The 25226-nt window shown below is 42.8% G+C and overlaps 1 protein-coding gene and 1 long non-coding RNA gene across 2 annotated transcripts; both read left to right on the top strand.

The window, feature by feature from the left end:
* The first annotated feature begins 9012 nt into the window (after nt 1-9012).
* On the top strand, nt 9013-13086 carry LOC134444773 (uncharacterized). Its single transcript, XM_063193976.1, has 2 exons — nt 9013-9581; nt 10072-13086. Exons 1-2 carry the CDS (start codon nt 9250-9252, stop codon nt 12203-12205), a joined length of 2466 nt encoding a protein of 821 aa, XP_063050046.1. The 5' UTR covers nt 9013-9249; the 3' UTR covers nt 12206-13086.
* Nucleotides 13087-21035: 7949 nt separating this feature from the next.
* Nucleotides 21036-25188, top strand: LOC134444769 (uncharacterized). Its single transcript, XR_010034099.1, has 4 exons — nt 21036-22970; nt 23193-23285; nt 23501-23669; nt 23925-25188. It is a non-coding gene; the product is annotated as an uncharacterized LOC134444769 (long non-coding RNA).
* The last annotated feature ends 38 nt before the right edge of the window (nt 25189-25226 follow it).

Below are 25226 nucleotides of genomic sequence, written 5' to 3'. Positions count from 1 at the left end.
TAGTATGAAAAAGTCCTGCATGTCTGTATTAGCAGGCAATTCCGGCTACATGCTCCGAGTGCGAGTGGCCGTGGTGGCAAGTGCATTCTGATCAGGCTGCTGCGTCGGTGTCAGACTTACATTCTAACTTAAGCTGGGTTTACACTGTGCGACTTTTGCCCCGATTTTGCCCCGATTTGGCACTCGCACGACTTTTTGAGAGTCGGACCGATTTCTTGCTCAATCGCAGGTCAATCGTGAGTCTCGCATCGTGCAGTGTACCTGGGGTAACGACAAGCGATTTCGCCTCACGATCGTGCAATCGCGGAGTCGCAAGAAAATCAAAACGGTTTGAAATTCTGGTCGTGGCTCGTGCGTAAATCGCACAGTTAAAGCAGTGCTACGACCCGATTTGACACTTCACATGCACAAATGAATAGGGCCGTGCGATTCGCTGTTGAGCGCGACCTCATCTCCACCTCAGGTGCGCATGTTCCCTCCTCTGCAGACCGGGGAAACATGCCTGTCGCGTCGTACGGTGGAAGCATTTCGCTCGCATCCGACTGTCGGCTCGTGTAGTGCGAGAACGTGAGTCGTGAGTTGTGAACTTTTACACTGTGAAATTCCATCGTGCAGTGTGAGCAGCAGTGCAATCGCCATTCCGACACAACGCCACTTCGACACACCGCCATTCCGACACACCGCCATTCCGACATTTTTTTTAAAAATTGTCATTCCGAGCCTCTGATGTCCCTGCTCTTACGCAGCCACCCTTCCTTACACAGACCACTCTTCCTATCATTTAAACATTGTTGCAAGTGCTTAGGCGCGTGAACAACATTCTAACGCCAATGCCGTTTGCAACAATGTTGCGACACGAACGGAAAGTAGTGGAGAGAGTGACAGCACAGTTACGATCAGTGTATCATTTTGTCATGGTCCAAAATGGCCTTAACTTGTCCCTTTTCCCTGCTTTGTCAGACTATCTGGTCCCTTAGCCTACATCTCGGATGCTCATTTCCCGTTGCCCCATATTAGAAAACTAGATAATTACCTGATCTTCATCACGGTCATAGCTGCATGCATTTTGAAAAAAAAAACGTAGTGATGCAAGTTCTCCAGCGGGTTAAGTAAATAGCCTACACTAACATATCCTGTGATCTGCGACCAGTCCTTGATAACTTTATAACCAGTGCGCAGTTTAAAGCAGGAACAGGCACATTGCTCGATGACAGGAATCACAAAATCCATCCAACAGCTCACGATATTGAATGGTTCGTGCCGAATTCTGATCCTAACGGCTGTTAAAAAAAAAAAAAGACGGCATGTCCGCGACTGCACTGTGTGGCCAGGGTTTTAATTAAGACTAATAATAAAAGCAATCATGAAAGACACTTCAGCAGATGACGTGCGCCTACTGACTGGCTATGAGGTCCGGGCCTCGTAATTTTCGAGAAGGCTCGACCAAGGCAACGAGAAGGCAACCAAATAAGCGCACAAACACTAATATCAGAGGTGATGCTTTCTTTTTAAAGCGTTACATGCATTGCAATGACAACTTGCCGACTTTGATGGAAATGTTTAGCCTATGCATTTTTGCTTGGAGATGTCCCGCCGCTTAGTGACAACAAGTGATTAGTTTGTTTTGTTTGTTTGTGTGTTTATATTTGTCACGCGTCTCCTCTGTCCCTCCCATCGAGAGGAGAGGTCTGTTCCAGGCAGCCGCGCAGGAAGAGGTGGGAGAGTACGCCTGGAATCTGTCCCTGCCCTGTGCCGTGTTCTTGCTCACATGATTTGGCATTTTAGAAATGCAATGATGATAGCAGGCACACGTATTGTTTTACCTTGTCTGCAACCAGCCATGCTTTCCTGCGTTAGAGCATGACCAGCAGCAGTGCGAGGAGGGAGACGCACGCACGCCGCATTGAAGGTGTAGTCTATGCCTACTTCAGTAATCCACCAAAAAGTAGGCCTATTATAGGGATTGAATAGCCTTAACATAAAACCAGAATTATTTGAAGACAACTAGACCTACACTGAGTGTGCTATTTATTTAGGCTAAGGACTCGAGTGTCCAGACTGGCCGCAATGGTCCCGACCTCGGTAATAATCCATTCTTTTTTTTAAGAGGAATATTCAATTTACAGTTAAAAAAAAAAAAACATTAATATGTATACGTCTCATTACCACTTGCATTTAGTTATAGCCGACTAGGCTATGCCTAGATGTGGTGTTCTGTGCATGTTATAGGCCTATGTGCTGATTATTATTAATAACAATGAACGCACTTTGACAACGCTGACAAAACGTTTTTTATGAACTCGATTGAATGTTCCACTGCAATATGCAGTGTAATAGTGTAGGCTAATGCTGAAAAGTACCCTGAAAGCTATTCATCCGAATCTGCTTAAAAATGTGTCGACATGGCAGTGCCTTTGATAGAGATCAAACGCATCGCCACTACGACAATAAGACGTCAATGTCGGAATGGCGGTGCGTCGGAATGGCGGGGTGTACTCGTGTGAGCAGAAGCTTAAGACCCACGAGTGAAAATATCGCACAGTGTATGCCCGGCTTTAAGTGTAGTAGGCTATAGGCGTATTTTAAGAGAAAAAAAAATAATGCAAGCATGTATTCTGTATATTACCAGATGAGCCAGACTTAAATAATAAAAAATAAATATATAAATTAATTAATTAATTAAAAAATCAGTGCCCATTATACCCTGGCACCGTGCCTCCACACCAGGGCACGTGCCCGGGTAAAAATGCTCTAACGACGCCGATGCAATGCACCCCTTCCTAGTAGCAATGACTGACTCAGACAAAACTACACTAAACTACTTACACTACACTGGACAAAACAGCAGGACTGACTACATACCAGCACGAAACAGGCATCAGAACTGAGTGACGCAGCAACCACACAAAAGCCAGGCCACGGCCAAATTACCTACACAACCCAGCCAGGACTATGAATATACACACTGCAAGCACCTAGACTAGCAAACAGGAGCATGGTTCACAAGAACATTAATAGTCTAGGCTACAGAGCTAGCACAACTTGGCCAAACAGGCCTACTTATAATACAGCAGAGAAAACAGTTAGGATAAAGCCCACTAAAATCCCCCAAAACTATCAAGAGGTTTGATGCTTACGAATCCAGTACATCAGGAGTGCCATGGAAAATGCTGGACCAGTCAATGCCACCTTAAATACATGGACTGTGGCTTGTTACAGCACATCAGATGAGCGGCGATGCCAGTAAAGTAAAACAGCAATGCAAAACCTAGGATATTAGCCTAAACGCATCGTCGACTATGTTCAGAGGAACCGACTAGTGAACAGTTTCAGAACACAAGGAAAAAAACGCATTTGTCAGAGTAGGCTATGCGCTGTATCGCCATGCAAGACTCAGCCAGTGAAGGCACAAATAGACGACACCTTTTACCACTACTCACGTGAATGTTTTGGATGAGTTTACGGAGAGTACATGCTTGGCACCTCACGACAATCCCTATTATAGCTCCTGTCCACGGCAAATGCAATAAGCATCCAACAGTCCAAATAATCAGCCTCTGCTGAGTGAAATGAAACCCTAGTAAGCAACTGAAAAAAACAGCTGATGCACTAAAAAAGTGGCGTACAGCAGCAAGTTACGGTTTAACGTCGGAGTGGACAAAGGGCACACCCAACTAAAGAAACAACAATTATTAAAAGCAACGTGCAACAGTTAGCGACCAGACGAGCTCCAATCCCGAGACAACGAAGCCTAGTTATCTTTAAGACAGCCATCAGAGTATTAACCTCTGTTGAGGCACAGCGGGAACATAGCCCATTGAACAGCCCACCTCATCAATACTACTTAACGCGCAAAATGCAGTAAAATTACCGGTATGCAATACTAAAATCAGCGAAGGCAGCTCCCAGGGGAACTTCACTGCCAGCAAAATAAACTATCCATGAAATTCAGGTTTGACGCCAGAAAATCTGCAGCACGACACGAGTTAAGTCGTGCGTAAAATTCATATGACCAGTAAGTTCCTATCGGGAGATTTAGTCAAAACAGAAGACGAAGCCTAGGTAATTCAAAGAAAAACGCACAGTCTAGCAGAAGACGAAACCCTATTATCGATAAGAGGGGGAAAACATCTGACATTTAGTTTAAAACATAACACAAGCAAGCACCACCAACTATAAGACGAAGCACCGCAGCAGCAAAAGAAACAGCAAAAAGCCAGCAAAACAAGCAGCCAAAAGCAATGACAGGAAAACAAATTCGGTAGTTTAAATAAAGCGCGGCATATGTCAGTATCCAATTGCAAGGTGCAGCTGATAAACCAAAGAGCAACCGATTAGTGGAGAGTTGTATGGGTTGGGTCGGCGTCAGCCAATAGTCAAAAGGGCGCGTTGACTATACTCATGAACGGCGTGACGTTTTCCATGTGCGTTACGCCCATTTATGGGGGAAAACAACCCATGCGAGTCAATTGGTGATGTTGTGGTTTAATAAACGAAAGATACGGACCTGTAGACTAGCATTGTTTTACGCGCAACATGCCGAAAACGTGTTGTGTTGCCGGCTGTTCAAATGATATAGCCAAACAGCCGTGGCTGAAGCATGGAATGTGTTCATTTAGGTTAGCCGATGTAGCATGTAAGTCAATGAGACATTCGGTTTGTTTTCACCCATATAGGGGCGTAACGCAAATTTAAGAGCAAAGTACCCGGATGGCCGTTCATGAGTATGTTGTCTGCCAGAACTAACGCAGATTGCTCGATTTAATTGATGTGTGTATTTTCAAGTTAAAGTACTCAGACCAATTCCACAGAATGCGTTCTAAACAAATAGAATGAATTAATATTCTCTGTTAACAAGACCTGTATTTTTGATCCAGTTGTAATAAAATAAAAGTACAATAAAGGTAATAGAATAACATATATAAATAACATTTATACAAACAAGCTCACTGGAGTTCTCAATTACATGGGATTTAAAAAAAAAATTAATTGCGATAAGTCCGTATTAGTGTTTCAGTCAGATCTGTCCAAACCCAGTGTCCGAAGTTGCACTAACTGCATTTAATGCATTTGCGAACAGCTCGAACTCCCCCAGATGAGCAGGCAATTTTAATAGGTTAAAGCAGGTTGATGACTGTGGGAGGGCACAGATGATAACCTCCACATCCAAATGACCCGGCAGAACCTCCCAGCCAGTCCAAAACCGCAAGAGGCCTTTCAGTACATCTGGGGTTCCTTATGGGCAAGGGAAAATTAAGTTATTTCTCTTAAACTTCACAGAACCCACTTTTTCATTTCACATTACATTGCATTTATCCCAAACGAAATTATCTATTTCAAGACGTCTTGGTGCACTGAGATGACTAGTCTCACTAGTCACAACACTTTACCATGGCAAATTCAACACAGACCTCAACTCTCTCGTAGTTATCTTTCATGTTTCATGACATCATCATGCACATACCGTTCTCTATGAACCGTCTTAGGAAACCCACAATGCGGTAGTGGTCCTCTGGTGGAACGTCGTCGTCCACTTCCGTAGGCCAAACGATTTTGTTCAGCATCAACTGCCGTTAAAAAAAAAGGAACGTAATTGGCAAACAAAAAATGCTTCAAGCTCATAGCAACACAAATTAACCCTGCTGAATCCACAGGACTTTCCTAATGAGGCACACAAGGCTTAAACACACATACTGTAGGAGCCATTTCTATGTATTTTCTTTTTGTGTGACACCTGCTGGCCAAATGAAGTATAAGTCTTTGAAAGGTGTTGGAAATACAGTCAATACGGAAAGTATTCACAGCGCTTCACTTTTTTCACATTTTATGATCTTACAGCCTTATTCCAAATGCTACAAATTAATATCTGTTGTCAATGTAGTGGGCGAGACCGTCACAGGAGGTAGTTCGACCACGCATCTCCCAGGAAATGAATTAGGGGTAGTTACAGATACCCCGGACCAACACACAATGTACCCGCACAATAGATTACCAGGCAAACACAGGTTCGTGCACAATGGAGGCAGAGACAGTGGTGACAATTAATAATTCAAATCTTTATTATTCTTTTCATTATAAAAATATGTTTGTCACTCTTTGTATAAAAATAATATGCACTCACTTACAGGGGTGGGTGTTCTGCCACAACACCCGCAGATCAATAAACACTTTACCCACTGCTTTCTTGTTCACAACCAGTTACAGTGTGGTGGGTGTTCTGCCACAACACACACAGATCCACAAACAGTGTAGTCACTAGGGGTAGCCGAAATGGCTCAAATGGATTGCACAGACACAGACACTTTATCTTAGACATTTCAGGTTGGTACCAACTCAAAAGGGTTAATACAAGAAAATAAATTAAGTAATTCACAGCAAACCAAATAAAGCAAAGAAAACAAAACACTGCATAAACAAAACCATAAACAAAAGGATTAAGTAAAAAATCAGCACACAGGGTTAAAAGAGAGGCACAGCAAACAAAAGTAAAAGATGGGAAGTAAGAGTTAGTCCAGCCCTGTTAGCCTTCTGGCCCAGGGACTAATAGTGGCCGTACCACACACACACACACACACACACTTAACTAAAGCGCGCCAACGCACACACACACACGAATGTCCAATTTCCCGAGGCCGGAGCAGCAGCCGAGATACGGGTTCCCGGCGTCCAGAGGCACCACATAACCGGGGCTAAAAGTCGCCGCTCGTGCACCTAAACGCGTGGTGTGTCTGACCACGGCCACACGGATACAACCTGCGAGGGAGGAGGAGAGCGTTAGCCAAGCTAGCAGGACACCCACTATCACACGATTCTGCTGCCGAGGGGTTACCTTACCCGGAGATGAGGGTGCACCGATGCGCAATTCTCACAGTCGGAGTGCCAATACAGAGGTACACGGCAGAGGCGCCGGTAGCGACCATACGCTGAAACCATAATAATGGCCGTCGTTAGCAACCATGGTAAGAAAACAAACAGTCAGAGCTGGGTAAAGGCACAAGCTAACCCACTATAATACATACCGGCGAGCAGGATACGGGAAAAGCGCAAGGTAACCGTTGGTATTGTCCACCGAAGTCCTTGCCAGTGGAGAAGCAAGAGATCACTCTAGCCAAGTAAGAGACGCCAAGTTGGAATCACAACCTATAGAACAGCAGACGCAAAGTTAGCCACTAGCCGCTGGCTAGCACATAAACAGCGACAAGAGATGGTCCACATACTCACGAGGACAAGAAATGGTCCACATCTCCTAGATCTGAACTGGACACCGCACTCCTCTCGACGACGAGGGGAGAAGCAACCACAGCATTCGCCGGTGGCGATGAAACGCGCAAAGGGGGACTTTGCAGGCTTACCGAATACTAGCCACTGGCAGTATTTATGAAGAGACTTCCCATAAGCCTCTAAGAGCGGCGTGGTGACGTGTGCCGCAGCGTCAGACTTTCCCTTAAAGGAGCAGCGCTCCACTACATCAAAATCCTACACAAATTATTCCAGTATGACCATGTGAAAAACAAGTTGTCTTGACAGTTTTGAGAATTTATAAAAATAAAAAACAAAGAAATCATATTTACAAAAGTATTCACAGCCTTTGCTTAATACTTTAGCGCTGTGAATACTTTCCGGATTGACTGTAGATGGCCTTGAGTGGAGTCCAGTGTTTGGTACTGCTTAACCCTTTGGCGACGGCACGCTTAAATATGGTTCGATTTCGAACCACGGCTTCTTCGCCGTTTTTTAACTTATATATTTAACCTCACCGATGAGATAAACATTAACACATGTTGGCAACAATTGGCCAATCACTCCTGAGTGCTTTACATCGATTTGATAGCCTATTGGCTGGAGTGTATAAACATCAAATGTCGTAAAGCACCGCCTATCTCCCGCCTTCATTTGACAGCCGGCTACTGTCAGCTGTAAAGCAACGCGAGTAGCTAAACATGACTTCTCGTCAAGGTTTCTCTGCCTCTGAAGTGGCCGAAATATGTTCTCTACATCACACACCGGATAGTGGCAGTGAAGATAGCCAAACTGGTGGGATATCGAGTGGGGAAGAATATGACTTGGATCGTCAACTTATGGGCCATTCTACGAAATCGGTGCCTTTTCTGTCAGTGTATGTCCCCGTGATATTATGCCTTTAAACGCAATGGAAAATAGCTGTAAAATCTCTGTTAAGTACATATTATAATAAATTGAAGCCTTGTGAATACGTATTGAACTAAAAAACCTCAATAAATATTTTAAAACATTTTTAAAATCTGTCAAGTATACCGGAAAACATGCATTTTATGCATGTCCCCACGTTAACACACTACACTTAACATTGAAAAAAAGTGAATAAAATCCATATTAATATGATTTTTTACCATTTCTGTCTGAGTCCATACCCCACATTTACTTTACATACATTTTAAACATTGGATATATATATTATTTTATTTAAAAATGCATTTTAGTCATGTCCCCTGGTTTTCACTCAGTACTGTTACCTAAACACAAAGCCCCCCTGAAAATATTGGGACCACCCACATTTCATTTTTTCAAGAGGAAGTTACATCATTTCTGGCAATCTGAAGGACATGGGAAGACCAAAAGTAAGTTCTCTGATGCTCTAGTCAATATTCTTGACAAAACTGTAACTAAAGCCATGACTGGTCAATCTAAGCATTCAGTCATGTTACCTTAATTATACCTCTAATGTTTTTGTTATTTTTTCTAAACAATACGTGTGGTAAATCCTTACAATGTGTAGAGTGACCTTGTGCTACTAGCATGACCTACACATTGCTATGTTTTGTGTTTTTGCTAACTTAATGCTAAAACTCATTACAGTTACTTTAATTCCTGTTACTTTAATGAAGACTGAGTAACGGTAACAGGACTGAGTAATAGTAACAGTAATGAGTATGATTCTCTGGTTTATTGTAAAATTGTTTGTTTATCTATCAATCTAATACTATAGACAGGGCTGGACTGAGATAGCCTGGGCCCCTAGCCTACATGTTGCTGTGGGGGCCCCTGGAAGGCAATTTTTCAATGCCATTTCGAGGCAAGAATTAAGGGTAAAATGTCTACCAACAGTGCTCAACATGAGAGATGAATTTTATAATTTTTATAATGTTCACTTTCAGGGGCCCATGTGTAGGTGGGGGCCCCTGGACTGCAGCCATATCTAGCCACCTTGTTAATGCAGCCCTGACTATAGTTTGTTTTATTATTTGTCTGAATTACAAGTCTGAATGATGCATGTCATCCACACAAGATCATGTACATTATATGAATGCATGTTTTCAGGGAGCCAATCCACCTTTGACTGCTGCTGAAAAGCAGCGGCGCTATCGTGCACGGCGCGATGCTGACCCAGAACGGAGGGCAAAATACTTAAAGCAGGAAAATGAGAGGTATAGGGAGGACCTAGAGTCAGGCAGGAAGAAACCCATCAAAGACGTCAGTGCCAGAGAGAGACGGAGTCGACGCAAGAAGTGGAGGGAGACGTATCATAGACTCAAAGACAGGAAAGCCCTGAGCGCAGAGCTAGCAGATCCTGAGCTAGCAGATCCTGTGCCAAGTATTTCCAGGTCTAGTTGCAGTTCTGATGTGCTTATAATGTAGCAAAACTCAGACTTTATATACACTACATTAACAAAAATGTTTGCTCACCTGCCTGAACTCACATATGAACTTAAAGGTGCAGTGTGTGTAATATTAGTAGTTTATATCCAGAATCCATATTTTGTGCTGCATCTTATAAAACCCTCTGGGTTATGAATGTAATGAACCTTAATAAGTGAGTCAAGGCAGGTGAGCAAACACTTTTTATATAGGCTATGGCTGAGAAAGGTAGGCGATTCCATTATAATTCAATGCACAATTCAGCAGGATATGCCGCCACCCCCCGCCCCCCAACCACCACCCACACACAAACTGCTCCCTGGCCGCCAACTGGCTGACTGATACACCCCCCACCCCCCCCAAAAAGTACATTACTTCATAGCTCACATTTATAAATGTATTTATTTGCATGTTATGGCTATATGATTGTTAACTTTAAGTTGTTTTGTGTTGCAGGCAACGAGTCCATGGAAAGAAGAGAACGAAGAAAACGATGACCAATCTACGCAAAGAAAACAAAGAATTAAGAGCCAAACTAGCAAAAGAAACCAAAAAGAAAGAATCGTACAAAAAACGACTTCAACGCCTGAAACACCAAGGGGCATCTCCCCAAACAACAGCACGTGAAACATTGGATCAGCACTCAAGTACAGGCACCAAGAAAACCCTTTTGTTTCACAAGGCCCTTGTCGATTCCATCAAAAACAAATACAAAAAGGCTAAGGGGGAGAAAGAAAAGCAACTCATTGCAAGAGTAGTAACCGGGAATAGTCTGCTGAAACAGTACAGGGTGCAACACCTGGCACAAGATGCATTGGGCTTTTCAAAAAAAAGGTGGAAAGCTCCCAACCCATCTGGCTTAGCTTATCAAAGGAAGAGGAACAGAAGGATCTCACCTGACCTCGTCAATAGAGTCAGATCATTCTTCAAAAGAGATGATGTCAGTCGTATGACCACTGGAAAAAGGCAGACCATAACGAAGAACAAAAATAAAATGCAGAAACGATTTCTACAGGACAGCATGAAGAATTTGCACTTGAAGTTTTTATCGGAAGAAGAGCATGTCATTTCATACTCATTATTCTGTAGGCTCCGCCCCTTCTGGATTGTTCATCCCACCCTAAGTGATAGGGACACATGCATGTGTAAAACCCATGAAAATCTGGATTTCATGCTGCAAAAACTTCAGCATCTCAAAGTGGTCAACAGTGGCAATGCAGAGGCCCTCGTGAGGGAAATCGCATGCGACACTAACAAAATTGAGTGCATGTATGGAGACTGTACCGTCTGCAAGGACCTCTCCTGTCCAGTTTCAGAAGAGTACAGTGCTGAGAGCAAGGTCACCTTTCTCCAATGGGCAGTGGTGGAGAAGGAGCACAAAAACGACCCACTGTCAAAGTCTAAAGTCACACTGAAGCAAGAGAGCGAAACCACACAGAATGAGCTCCTGGAAAAATTCAATGACCACTTGCAGCGATTCAAACGGCACTTATTTAATATAAGGCATCAGTTCTCTCACTATAGGGCTCTAAAGAGCCAAATGAAAGCACATGAGTGCTTGATTCACATTGATTTTTCGGAGAACTACCTGTGCAAGTACAGTGCAGAGATACAGGCTGTCCATTTTGGAGCATCACATCAACAAGCATGTCTACACACTGGTGTGCTGTACCTGAGCACAACTCCCCAACCCATCTCCTTTTGCACCATCTCTCCATCGAGGCAGAAGGGCCCAGCTGCCATATGGCAGTACATGGCTCCAGTGTTCGACTACATTCAAAAACATCACCCTGACATCACAACTGTGCACTTTTACAGTGACGGTCCATGCACCCAGTACAAACAGCGAGGCAACTTCTTTTTGTTCACAACTGAGCTGTTCAGAAGGGGCTTTTGTGCTGGGACGTGGAATTTTTTTGAGGCAAGTCACGGGAAGGGAGCCCCAGACGGGGTTGGTGGAGCCTTGAAGCGAACCGCTGACAGCTTAGTCAGCAAAGGAGTGGATATACCTGATGCAGCTGTGCTCTTTTCTGAGTTGCAGAAGACAGGATCAAAAGTGCAGTGCTTTTTTGTTGATGAGCAGACAGTAGACCAAGCAATAGCAAAAATGCCACAAGATCTTCCTGCAGTTCCGTCGACCATGAGGCTGCACCAGGTCGTCACCGTGGCCCCCGGCGAGATGATGTACAGGAATGTCAGCTGCATCTGCACGACAATGCAAAACCTGACCTGTGAGTGCTTCAATCCCAAGCCATTCACCTTTAAGAAGCAGAACATGACATCCACCGAACCCTCACTGCTCCCGCAACCTCAGTGGCAAGATCCAGAAGTTGTAGGAAAATGGTGTGTTGTGAGGTATGAGGGAGACCTGTACCCTGGAATTGTCACAGATACCAGTGAGACACATGTTGAGGTCCGGTGCATGCAAAAGATTGGCCAGAACAGATATTTCTGGCCAGCTCGAGAAGACATCCTCTGGTATCTTTTTGAGGATATTGTTTGCCATATACCCCCTCCGAAGCCAGTGACAGGCCGTCACATGGAAATTGACAAAGAAACCTGGGCCAAACTAGAACTAGCCTTATCCTAAAACCAATCGAGAGAGACAGACACACTAAAGCTACAAGCACCAAAGGCACTCTGAATTTAAAAAGAGTGGTGGCCCACTCCAAGGCACTCTGAATTTAAAGTTTAAAGTTTATAAGTCCTTTTATTTAAATGGGACATCTCTCTCTCTCTCTCTCTCTCTCTCTCTCTCTCTCTCTCTCTCTCTCTCTCTCTCTCTCCATGTTTGTTTCATGGTGCATACCCAATTATCCTATTCTCTATACGCAATTATCTACTCATTCTCAAATTTGTATTATGTTATGTTTTGTTATGTAATATGAAATGTTCAAAACAATGTCCAATTCTCATTCCAGTTACCGAAAACTCATTCCTGTTACTCATAACTCTTTCCTGTTACTTAATGATTTCTAACAAAAAATAAAGAAAAAAAACACTTTTCCTCTAACTATGTTTGGTCCATGATTAATGTTATTGTTAAATAATATGCATTATATAAACCATATTGTAAATTACAGTTTGGATAATCTGTAATTGTAAAAAAACGTTTTCCGTTTATAGAAAAAAATCCATTTGCTCACATATAATGTTAATTTTGGAGACATATATGCATTTTAGGGACAAAACAACAGTCAATACTTAAAATAACATGTGTTTTCAAGAGGAAAACAAAAGAAATGGTTTATTTTCCATTAAAAAGTCTTTTTAAAATATCATATGTATTTTGGTAACAGGACTGAGAATTACATATTCAGATTAATTCTTTAAGTCTTGTAAAAAAAACATTTAAAAGGCTATAAGATGGCCCACTAACATTTTTAAGTAAGTTAATGTATGTACAAGTACATTTAGTGTTTAAAAATTGAAAAAAGGTAACTTGAATTTTGAAAACTTTTGACATGCAAATGGCACCCATTTCGTAGAATGGCCCTTATGCCGGACTCCGACGAAGAGGAGACAGAGTGAGTAGAGCTAAAAACTTTTTCGATGTTCTGCTTGTGTTTTCGAGTCAAGCTGCAGCTTCATAAAAACATGATTACATGGGATAGACAGACTCTAGACAGACTGTTGTATGTGTAGTGTCTTTACGGACTATTTTACAACTAAAACAAACTGAGATGTTGTGTCTTTTTACACCACTGTTTATCTGGCTTTATCTCGTTCGTAACAGACGAGGCAAATGGTAGTCAGTCAGCTGGTTTGTAATGGCTAGCTTGCCGGCGGCAGGCTCGCAAAAATGTTTGATTACATGGTATAACAGTCTGGAAAGACTGTGTTTTGCATGCAGGGTGTTAACGGATAGCAGTACAAGTAAAATAAATCGAGATTTTTATGCCGCTATTTCCCTCAGTTTATCTCACTCGCTCGTGAAAGACTTGGTTCAGTCAGCTGTGTTGTGTACCTGCTGCAGCCTCACTAAAATATTTGATTAGGTATAGGATAACAGTCTGGACAGACTGTGTTTTGCATGTAGTGTCTTTACGGATTGCATTACAACTAAACTAAACAGAGAGTTTGTCGTTTTATACCACTGTTTACCTCAGCTTATGCCACTCGCTCGTGAAAGACTCTGTCGAGTAAATGGTTAGTCAGCTGTTTTGTTTGGCTAGCTTACGTGCAGCCTCACAACAATGTTTGATTACATGGGATAACAGTCTGGACAGACTGCGTTTTACATGTAGTGTCTTAACGGATTGAATTACAACTACAATAACCGGAAAAAAAATTTTTTTAGATGGTTATCTTGCTTTGTCTCTTGTGAGTGAGACAGCCCAATAAACAAGGCTCGCCTGTCAGTCAGCTGTTGTATGGTGGCTAGCTTTACTTGCAGCTTCACAAAACAGCATTATTTACATGGAAACAGTCTGAGCAGACGACTTTGTATGTACTGTGCACACGGACTGTATTACAACTAAAAAAAATCAATAGTTTCGCGACACTTAGTACCACTGTTTACCTCGCTTCATCTCGCGAGCGAAAGCTGAGTAAATTGTCACGAGTGAAAGCTGTGTACGTTCTTCAGGGTTCAGCCTGTGTTTTAGGCACTCATGTTAGCCTTGTACCCACAGACATGTATTGCTTGTAACATTGTGGCTGACTTTGTGTAGCGTATCTGCTCTGCTTTCTTTAATTTACAACTAAAACTATTTATAGCCTATGAGGATTAAAAAAAAAACATCCCTGGGAGTGAATTTAGATTAGGCCTTAGTCAGCATATTGCAGAATTGTTTGTGTCAATTTGGGAAAGTCTAGATAAAATAATAAACAATCAAGGAATAACTGTTATGTTTTGTATCAACATCAATGTCTCATTTTTGCTCTTTGAGAGCGCCATAACATGTGGGCTCAGTTGCAACTCTGACAGAATTTGCCCTTTGAATAACCAATGTGTGTGTGTGTGTGTGTGTGTGTGTGTTTATCTCAACATCTAGAATTCAACATCTTCCCTTGAACCTGACTCGGCCTCAGCCCCTCTCCGATTCCACCGATTCTAAGGAAGATGGGCCAGAACCGGACAGGATGTCCGAGCGTCCAGGTGCAGGGAGAGGAAGGGGGAGAGGGAGAGCCGCCCATCAACCAGCTGTTCATCCATACAGGAGCTATCATGACGCTGACCCCGCACCCCAACTGCCACCTTTCCGTCCAGTCCGCCAACCTGGTGTTTACATTGATGTGCCATTAACAAGAGGGAAAATGACCAGGGCAGTAGATTTTTTCAAGCTTTTCTTTACTGACGCCCTGCTCATGCAAATATGTGCCTTCACCAACACATATGCATGGGAGGCAGTCCTCAGTAAGCCTTACTATGCTCGTAGCGATGGCACATGGAAAGAAACAAGTGTGGTAGAATTAGAAAGGCTCATGGCCCTGATTATGTTTTTCGGACTGGTCACAGTGAGCTCTTTCCACCGCTACTGGAGCACCAAAACCCTGTACCATGGGCTGTGGGCACGCAGCATAATGTCCAGGGATCGATTCAAGGCGCTGATGGCGATGCTTCATGTTGTGGATCATACCACAGAGGATGAGCGTGACAAATTAAGAAAAGTAGCGGGACTCTTACAGACTTTCAAAGTGGCATGCAAAAGCCTGTATCAGCCATTCCAACAGGTGGCTGTGGACGAAAGAATGGTGAAGTCCAAACATAGATCTGGCATAAGACAATTCATCCCGAACAAACCCACAAAGTGGGGAATAAAGCTCTGGGTCTTAGCCGACAGTTTAAATGGCTACACCTGTGATTTCGATGTTTATGCCGGCAGAAATGTTAATGATCCACCTAGTGAGAATGGATTGGCATATTATATAGTTATGCGACTCACTCGTACCCATGTGTATTTTGACAACTTTTATTCATCTCCTAAGTTAGTTAAAGATCTGTATCAGCTACAGATGCCTTCTTGTGGGACAACAGCAGAAAACAGAAGAGGTTTCCCACAGGCAGTTAAAAAAGGGAAGGACTGGGTGAAGGGGAAAGATAGGGGTGCCATGCGGTGGGACCGTGATGACTGCTGCCTTGCCTTACAGTGGAAAGACAATAGGCCTGTGACCATTCTATCATCAATTCATTCAGCCAATGACTTTTTAAGCATAAAAAGAAAAGAAAAGGTTGAAGAAAGGTGGCACTGTACTCGCGTGATACAACCAAAAGCAATTCACGATTACAACATGTATATGAATGGTGTTGACCGGTCTGACCAACTGCTCGGAAAGAGCTCAGCCTTACGCAAGTGCATGAGATGGTGGAAGACTCTCTTCTTCCACATGGTAGATATTGCAGTGGTAAATAGTTTCATTTTATTTCAAATTCACCGAGCTGCAAACCCTGAAATAGCTGCACTGAAGCGTCCAAAAAAGTATTCAGTAACAGAGTATAGAGAGGAGCTTGTCAGGCAGCTGGCCGACCTTGAGGAATATGGGCAGCCTCCAGTTTACAATAGGCCTACTTGCACACAACATCCTGGAGAGTTTGTAACAGAGCACATTCCTCAGGTCTCTGAGACAAAAAGAAACTGTCGTGTCTGCTATGACACCAGCAAGCAAGCTCTGAAGGTGGTGACAAAATGTGGGGCCCCTCAGTGCCAGGTTTATTTACATATAACGCAAGATAGAAATTGTTTTCAAGTGTGGCATTCAAAGCAGTATGATGGAAAGAGGAGACAGAAGCCCACTAATGAAATGTGAACACATAGTATTTATCCTTGCATGTTTGATTGTTATAACTCTTGTATACCGGTATCCACTTACATGATTGTTCATTTTAGATCATAAAAAAGGGAAAAAAAGAAATCTGAGCTAAGTAAAATACGACATTTTCTGGTTTTGATGTTCTGATCAACATAACATTTCATTGTAAATTATTGTTTATTTTTATTTATTGTAATGTTTGCTCAATACAAATGAACAAAAAGGGCTGAATCAATAGGCCTATGTTTTGTAAAAGTTCATGATTGCAAATAAATCAACAATATTCTGCACAATAATAGTGTCGGGTGTTTTCATGATGAAAAGGAAAAAAATGTAAGAGTTTGACTATGTCTGGTTTAGCTGTAGCTTCACCCTAGGGTGAACACTTTCTTTTCCATATATGTTGTTTCATGTGTCCAAAAGTATAATCAAACATGTAGCTGTGTCTAAAAAAAAAACATTTTGATAGTTGTGCCTAGAGACTGGGGTCAAATGTCAAAGTGATCCGTTAGGACATTCTGCTCTGAAGCAATTCTATAATTTGCGGTGCAATATGCAAGGCACAATGAATTGATCATAACTTTTGAGCAGAAAATGAGAAATGGATTTGGGTTTTTTTATTGAGTAGGGGACAACTTAATTAGTCTTTCATACACTCTAAATATTTCTCTATCTTCAAAAGAAATTAGGGGAAAAGTAAGATTAGTGATGACAAATAGTTTTTTTCCCCATTTTTTCTGATTATTTTTGAGGATACATATTAAAGTAATATATAATGAAACACTCATGACTATTCATGTTATATATCATTTTAAAGTGCATCTAATTCTGAATACAATGGTGTGGGTATTGTATCTCTACCATGTAGTATGGCCACGCAATGAGCTTTTGTTTGCCATAAGGTCATCAAGTGTAAAAAAAAATGGAATGTTCGGCTCAGTCACCAAAGTGTTAATTGGTTCACCTGGCTTATAATTACACAGCGTGTGGCTTGAGTAGCTAGCTTGCTGATGGAATGCCTAGACTGTGAAAGTTAGAGACGCCAGCAGGCACACAAGATTTTAATTTCAAGTGATGGTTTTCAAGTGATGGTTTTGTTTATTTTTTTATTCAAAAGAAATCTTTATTTCGTGACAACCTGGAAACATGACCCATAAGTGATACATGGGGAAAAAATGAACCAGATTTAGGAACCAGAAGGACTAAAAACAAAAGTATTTTTACAATTATTTCTTTTCACAGTGTTTTATGTCACTTAAACTTTGGATTGACTCATCTCCAAAACCGTTAAAGGAAGGATGCAAAAACTTTTTTTTAAATTTCACTACCGAGTCACTCTGTGAGATTCTAGAGAATCGTGTGAGGAGACATGCAATGACTTGGTAATAACACCAGTTTTTACAGTTACTATGTATTATGTTTTCATCTAGGGTTTATCCTCTGCTTAACAGTTTGGGTAGGTCTAATTATGGGACAACATCACAGTTACCTCTGAAGGTCAAGCGACGCTCTCCCAAACCCTCTCTTAGCAGGACATCTTTGGCCACCCGGGTTGGGACCATGGAAGTGTTGCGTTTGGCCAGGCAGCAGAAGGTGTGGGTGTATGTGGGAACATGGGAGGTTGGACGTCTCTGCTGCCTTGCCCTGAACATACCCCGCCCATTCCGGGAATAAGGGGCAAAGAGCCTGGCCACTTCAGCTACAAAGTATATAAAAGGGAAGTCATTATACCACCGCAAAAAGCAAAACTGAAGGTCTTTATGTCTCTAGCCCTAGTTTCATTCAAATCCGTTCATAAACTTCTGAGCTATACAGCTTATAGTCAATCACACACAAACAAACTAGCAAACATGTAAACCTAAGCCACCGAACACATAACCTCCTTGGCTGAGGTAATGGAACTCTACTTCTACGTAACTTACCGTCTACAGGGTGCTGGACCTCAAGAGCTTGTGGGGTCTGTTGTGGAGGTAAGGGCTGAGGAGTAGAGGGCTGATGAGAGGGCTGACAGGGTCCGACTCCTACTGCTGCAGATGGTCCAGTTGCGCCTGCTCTGCACATAACACAACATGTATTTGTTGTAGGCTACATACCAACAGGTGACACAACATACATTTAAACACCGTTCTACGCGAGTAGTTTTCACGCCCTTGTAGCTGTTGCTTCAGCTACTAGAATTCTACACCTAGACTCTAACGGCTGCCTTAAGTTTTCCCTCATCATAAACCATGTCTGTCTCGCAACAAAAAAGACCAAGAAAAGTTATAAACACCCCGCCGTGTTCACGGCCATTTAGTACCACGACATTGTATGTGCCGTTTGTGTGTTGTTACAAAGTGAGTGTACTTCGCCACTATTAATGCAACTAAGTTGCGAGACAGTGTCAGGGAAGGATACTAGCAACATCGCTAGCTAGCGATTACACCTTAACCAAACTGCATCGTCTCAGTGTAGTTAACAATATAACCAGAACATGTATTTTTTAAGTACCTACCGCGTTCCAACTCCTCCACTCGGTCAGCAGCTTCTCTTAACAGATCCGCCACAGACCGTCTTCTTGGCTCCATTGCTCACTGTCTCGCAACTTAGCTAAACACAAATCTGACGAGTATGTCGCTGTCAAGTCAATACCGATGTTAAAAACAAATAAGAGAGGGGTGCCGCCCATATCCATGGGTGTGTCGGCCAATGGCAGCCCACCTCATTTGCATACCGAGACAAGAATGAAGACAGAAATAAATACAGCCAGAAATAAATGTAGGAGAAAGAAATGTAAAAAGTCGCGAGAATAAATAAATACAGTACGGAAATACTGCGGTAAAAATGTGTTAATATATAGAAAAATAAAACGAGGAATAAATGCATTTGCGAATTAATATATTTATTTTTAATAAAGTCATGTTTGGCCTTCCATATGTATGAGGCTACGGCAAGCGATATGGGACAAAGATATGGCAGGAACCGAATGTCAACATAAAACGAGATTACACAATCTTCAATATGGTCACCAAATGTTTTGGGACTGTCATTTATGTTATGCCTACACTTTGGAATTAGATCAGAGTTTTGTTGTTACACAGGTATATTTGATTTACCTCAACTGTACCCTGTACTTAACTTTACTCGGTCTACCCTAAAAGCAGATACAGGGGGCATGAGAATCCGGTGGGTATCACAAAAGCTACCACAACGGCTCCTTGGGATATGCATATGACAAATTTAAATGAGCATTAGCAGGATGGCCGCACCATAGCATCTAGCGCATTAAGCAACTTTTTGGTGCACCTGGCGACTTTCTAAAACGTGCATTTTCAGTGACAAATTCATCATTTTTCCACATAATTCTGACTCTGCGCCGCCGCCCGTCAGAAGCGTTTCCCACGTTAAAGCAGGGCTGCAGATTAGCTCTGATCTCCAAAAAGTAGCTAGCACCGCCCATTTGTACTGTGGACGAAGGCATGTGGGCACGTTTTTTGTAGATCAGCGCGCCGTGCGTGACATTGTGACGTCATACGTAACGTCATGACGTCATCTAGCGACTTTTTCGCAAACCCCAGTGGTGAGCTGTCAGGGCCTGCAAGGCCTTCTCTGCTGGCCTTAACAATATCTTAAAAAATAAAATGTACATCAGTTTTTGATTTTCTTAAAGGGACAATGTGTGAGATTGTAAGTTGTTTATTTACAGAATTCATGCTGCTCATTCACTAATGTTACCTTTTTCATGAATACTTACCACCAGCATCAAAGTATTCATTATGACTGGAAGAATTGCACTTTTCATACATGAAAAGGGGGATCTTCTCCATGGTCCGCCATTTTGAATTTCCAAAATTAGCCATTTTTAGCTGCATAAATGACTGTACTTGGACCATGCTAGAAAATATTACTTTGTAAACTTTCATGTAAAGATCAAATTTGGCAATAGGCTGCCCAGTTTCAATGGGCAGGATAGTTGCAGTACCTGTTTTGACCATTTCCTGCAGTGTCCCTTTAATTATTATTTCTTTTCTTTTTCTTTTCATTTCATTTATTTCAAGCTCCTTTTCCCTGCCTGCGCTGCTGCCAGACGTGTATTTTCACATTGACACGTTGAACCAATCATATTTTGGTTGCCAGGCAAATAAGAGGCCAGAAAAACCGCCTCTGCTGGCCTTTTAACTGCATCAAACGGTAAAGACGATGTAACGAACCATGCGCCAATGTTATCAGGCTATCTCTGACAACCCCCAACAGCCCACTCAGTGTTGCCAATTTAGCGACTTTTGGCCACCTCTGGCGACAAAAAAAATCATCTAGCGACTTAGCGACTTTTCAGGCTCAATCTGGCCGAATCTAGCGACTATTTCGCTTGTCTTGTGAGAGGCAAATCCATAGAGGTGTTTTCTACCTCTATGGGCAAATCAGTGTCCCTCCCCACGACACCACACAATGCATTTCCAGTGGCGGGTAGACAGACGTGACACATGATGCACCAGTGTGGCAGCTTTTGTGATACGCACAGGAATTCTCATGCACGTACATCTGCTTGTATGAGACTACGGCAAGCGATATGGCAGGAACCGAATGTCAACATAAACCGAGATTACACAATCTTCGATATGGTCACCAAATGTTTTGGGACTGTCATTTATGTTATGTTAATGCCTACACTTTGGAATTAGATCAGAGTCTTGTTGTTACACAGGTATATTTGATTTACCTAAACTGTACCCTGTACTTAACTTTACTCGGGTCTACCCTACTATGACAAATTTAAATGAGCACTAGCAGGCTGGCCGCACCGACCGCAGTGAATCTCGGGCACATGGCGACAAAAAAACTCATCTAGCGCCTTTAGCGACTTTTTGGTGCATGTGGCGACTTTTTAAAACGTGCATTTTCAGTGACAAATGAATCGTTTTTCCACATAATTCCAATATGGTCCAGCTGCGTCTTGTCCAGCTAATACCGCTACGCCCATTCCTCCTTACTAGACCGCCCTCACAGTAACGCCCCTTTGGCTGTTCAAGTTTCTGAAGTCAGTTGCTGCCGAATGACAACACTAGCGCCGCGCGGGACTGTTTAAAAAACGACTGGAAGGATTTCGCTGCAGCGATCACTCAACTGTCGGTAAGATTTCGATATTAAATGCATGAATATACATAACGGTTACTTTACGAGTTGACTTTCAGTCGGAGGGCGAACATTTAACCACCTCGGCCCACCAACTAGCGGTGTTGGCTAATGTTTTTTTTAGCTTCAAGGCAAGCTAACAGGCCGCCCTTCGAAAGTTTGTTTCAGATGTTGTGTGTGTATTTGTCATAATGTACAGCACTAAGTTATGGGCAGACAAAACAACTATTATTCCTGTGTAATTACCATTCTTGTGACTACTTCACTGCATATATTAAGCAGGAAACTGCCTTTGGTTCCCAAAATATGAACATCTGTTGCCCTTCATACCCCACTACAGGCTTCACTGCCTGGGAAATCTGTGCTAGTTTACTATTTCCAACCTGGTAGCTAGCTAGCTAGCCAGCCTGGTCAGAATGGACAAAGGCAGCACATCTCAGAATCTTGTTACGACAATACGAGGCAAATGTGAATGGAGTACATCGTTATGTGTAAGATAAGACGTTAACATGACAAGGGTGAGATGAAAGATACTAAGGGCTAGCCAGACTAGAATAAAAGTTAACTAGGCCTACCACGAAAAGTTCATTCATAAACGTTTTGACGGTCTTTCGAATGGTTATCGGATGGTGTGCTTGCTTGCTTAAATATCATAAAGTTCGCCACAAAGTGATCACGAAATGATCTCCGTATTAATAACAGTTTCGTGGTTTGTTACTCGTTTGAATAAACGTATAGTTTTGACATCCCTTTCAAATGACACGCGGAAGTTTTGAATATTTGTTGTACCACGAGCTATCACGAAATTATGCTGGGCCAAAAGGTGTTTATACAGTAGTTTCTTCCTGTGCTGCGTTGTGCACGTCTGTTTCATCATCTGAGCTATCAGTTGTGTTTCTTTGAAGCAAAGATGTATAGAATAGCACTGAAAGTCGGAGGTGTCATATTTGTTCAACCTGGTGTTAAACGTAATTTCAATTCTTGACCAGTGCATGTAAAGAAATTGAAAATAAAACCGACTTGACTTGTCATTGGGTCTGATTTTAAATGTGCCATATAGTTCAATGTGGGAGCAGGTTCACACACTAAATAAGACACTAAGGTCAAGCACAAGCAGATTAAAAAAAAAAAAAAAAATTCTCAGAGCAGATTAGAGCAGACGTTTCAGGTTGCTGCCATCAGAGAGTATTGACTTGACCTTAGTGTCTTTAGTGTGCTCCCACATTGAGCTCTACTTTTTGGGTCCATGCACCTACTTATTTCTAAACATCTAGAGCGCAACAATACCCCTGCCTCCTGATATGCCATATAACCTGTATCTCTCCAAGTGTGTGTGTGTGTGTGTGTGTGTGAGAGAGAGAATGTGTGCACGCAGATATAAGAAGTTGGGGTTGATGATCCACATGATGGTGATGGACCAGGACAGCTCTGGACCTCCTGACTGGCAGCTCCATCCTCAACCTCTCTTCCTGCCCTTCACACATGTGCAGGTAAGGCCAATTTTTAAAAACTCACTACATTGTCTGAGGCAAAAGTAGGAGAAAAGGAGTGTGCGAGTGAGTGAGAAACCGGTCATTATACATGTGACCCTTAAAGGGCGTGTGTGTGTCCTAGAACCAAGACAGTGGCAGTGTGTGTCTGTCTGCCTTTGGTTAAGGGTATCTTTAAGATACTACCTTGTTGTGGTAACATAATTTTGCTATTTCTGACAGGCAGCCAGTTTTCTGAAAGATGGTTGATGTCAGTACCAACATGTTGTGATGGAGGCTTCCACCTGAGCTGAACACAGAAACTTGCACACAGTGGTGAGTAAATCACTGAATCTGCTTTGTTCTGCACTAGACCAATAAGTATAGTACAGTAATAGTGACCCCTGTACAGGTCAGACGCTCTGTAACTCTTCAGCCTGGAGTTCTGCATTAAAATGATGGGTGTGATTTTTATGTAGTGTATTCTATGTATACCCTCTCGTGTGTGTGTGTGTGTGTGTGTGTGTGTGTCTGTGTGTGTCTGTGTGCAGTTGGAAGCAGTCGTTCCTGCTCAGCATCGATATGCCAGTAATGGGTTTGATGAGCCACAGCATGGTGATGGGCAATCAGCATCAGGACCAGGGCAGCTCACAAGGAGAACCTCCTGCCCTGCCTCGTCATCCTCAACCTCCAATCTCCCTGCTCTTCACACATGTGCAGGTGAGGCCAACCTCTAAAATGCACACTTGACTTGAGGCAAAGGGGGAGAATAGGCCTGCGTGCCTGCCTGCCTGCGTGCCTGCCTGCCTGCGTGCCTGCGTGCTACACTTTAAGACAGTAGCAGTGTGTGGGGGGGCGTGTGCACAAGCATATGCACATGGTCATGTCATGGTCATGTCTTTCTGTAGGTAGATAGGGGGTGCTTGTTTTTGTCTTTATTTTCATTCATAACATTAGCATGCCTTTTTTTGACAGGCACGGAGCCAGTTTTCAGAGGGAGGGCTGATGACACCAGCAACTTTGGTGAACCTGATCAACCCAGCACCAACCACTGTGCCCCTCCTCCTCTGCCAACTGCACCACATGGCTCCACCATCTCAAAAAGGCACAGACACTACTCCTACTACTTCCTGCGAAGGATGAGAGAAGAGCCGACCGCCCCACATCGGCACTCACCACCTTCTACAGGGGTGTCATTGAGAGCATCCTGACCAGCAGCCTCTCTGTCTGGCATGGCAGCCGTCAAGCTGAAGACTAGAAGGCAGTACAGAGAGTGTGGTGAGAACGGCAGAAAAGCTCATAAGATCACCCCTACCAGCCATTCAGGATCTGTACACTTCACACTGTTCCAAGAGGGCAATGAACATCATAAAGACACAACTCATCCAGCATACAGACTGTTCTCCCTACTACACAAGCACACTGGGAAACGGCTTCTTTCCACAAGCCATCAGACTCCTCAACGCACTGAAGAAAACCACATGAATATTCCAAGGACACTGGAGAATATTCCATGAACACTTCTTTCACCATGCCACTTACACTTTACTCATTGCTCCTTATATACAGCATCTTCACATCACCTGTATGATCTCCTCCTGCCGTGTGTGTGTGTGTGTGTGTGTGTGTGTGTGTGTGTGTGTGTCCACTGTGTTTGTGTATTTATTGTCCATCAGTATGTTAATCTTCTTATTGCACACTGTTTGTGTCTCTGTGTGACTGTATTTATTGTATGTATCAGTCTGTATTTCATGCCAATGCATTATTTTTAGTTATTAGTTAAACTGCACATTGGAGACTGGTCAAACACAATTTCAAACTTTGTGTTAACCCTCCATAGATTTTTATTTAAAAAATGGAGTCTAATCTACTGTACTACACAGGCTATCAACAGACCACACAGTTGAGTGCTGTTTTATGCACTCTGAATATGAGAAGGAGAGGTAACCGTTCACACTTCATAGTGTAAAAGTAAACAGAAATACATTTTCACATTTCATTCCTGTCTCGTTCACTTCTTTCAGCAATGTATGTGGCCTACATGCAGGGAAGCTGACAGGGGGGGCAAAGGGGTCCGTTGACCTGGGCCCAGTGAGACGAGGGGTCCAGGAATGGGTCCTCATTACATCATACCTGCAAACTCGTCACCTTTTGGTGACAGTCACCTTTTTCCTGTCCAATTAGGTCATTCACGTGAATAGAAATAGAACCCCAGCTCTACACTGTCACCTTTTTTTCTTTGACGAGTTTGCAGGTCTGTTACATGGTATGTAGGCT

Source organism: Engraulis encrasicolus, unplaced genomic scaffold (assembly GCF_034702125.1).
Source record: "Engraulis encrasicolus isolate BLACKSEA-1 unplaced genomic scaffold, IST_EnEncr_1.0 scaffold_71_np1212, whole genome shotgun sequence".
Lineage (NCBI taxonomy): Eukaryota > Metazoa > Chordata > Actinopteri > Clupeiformes > Engraulidae > Engraulis > Engraulis encrasicolus.
The sequence above is the reverse complement of the archived record's forward strand: the minus strand, read 5'-3'. Positions and strand labels throughout refer to the sequence as shown.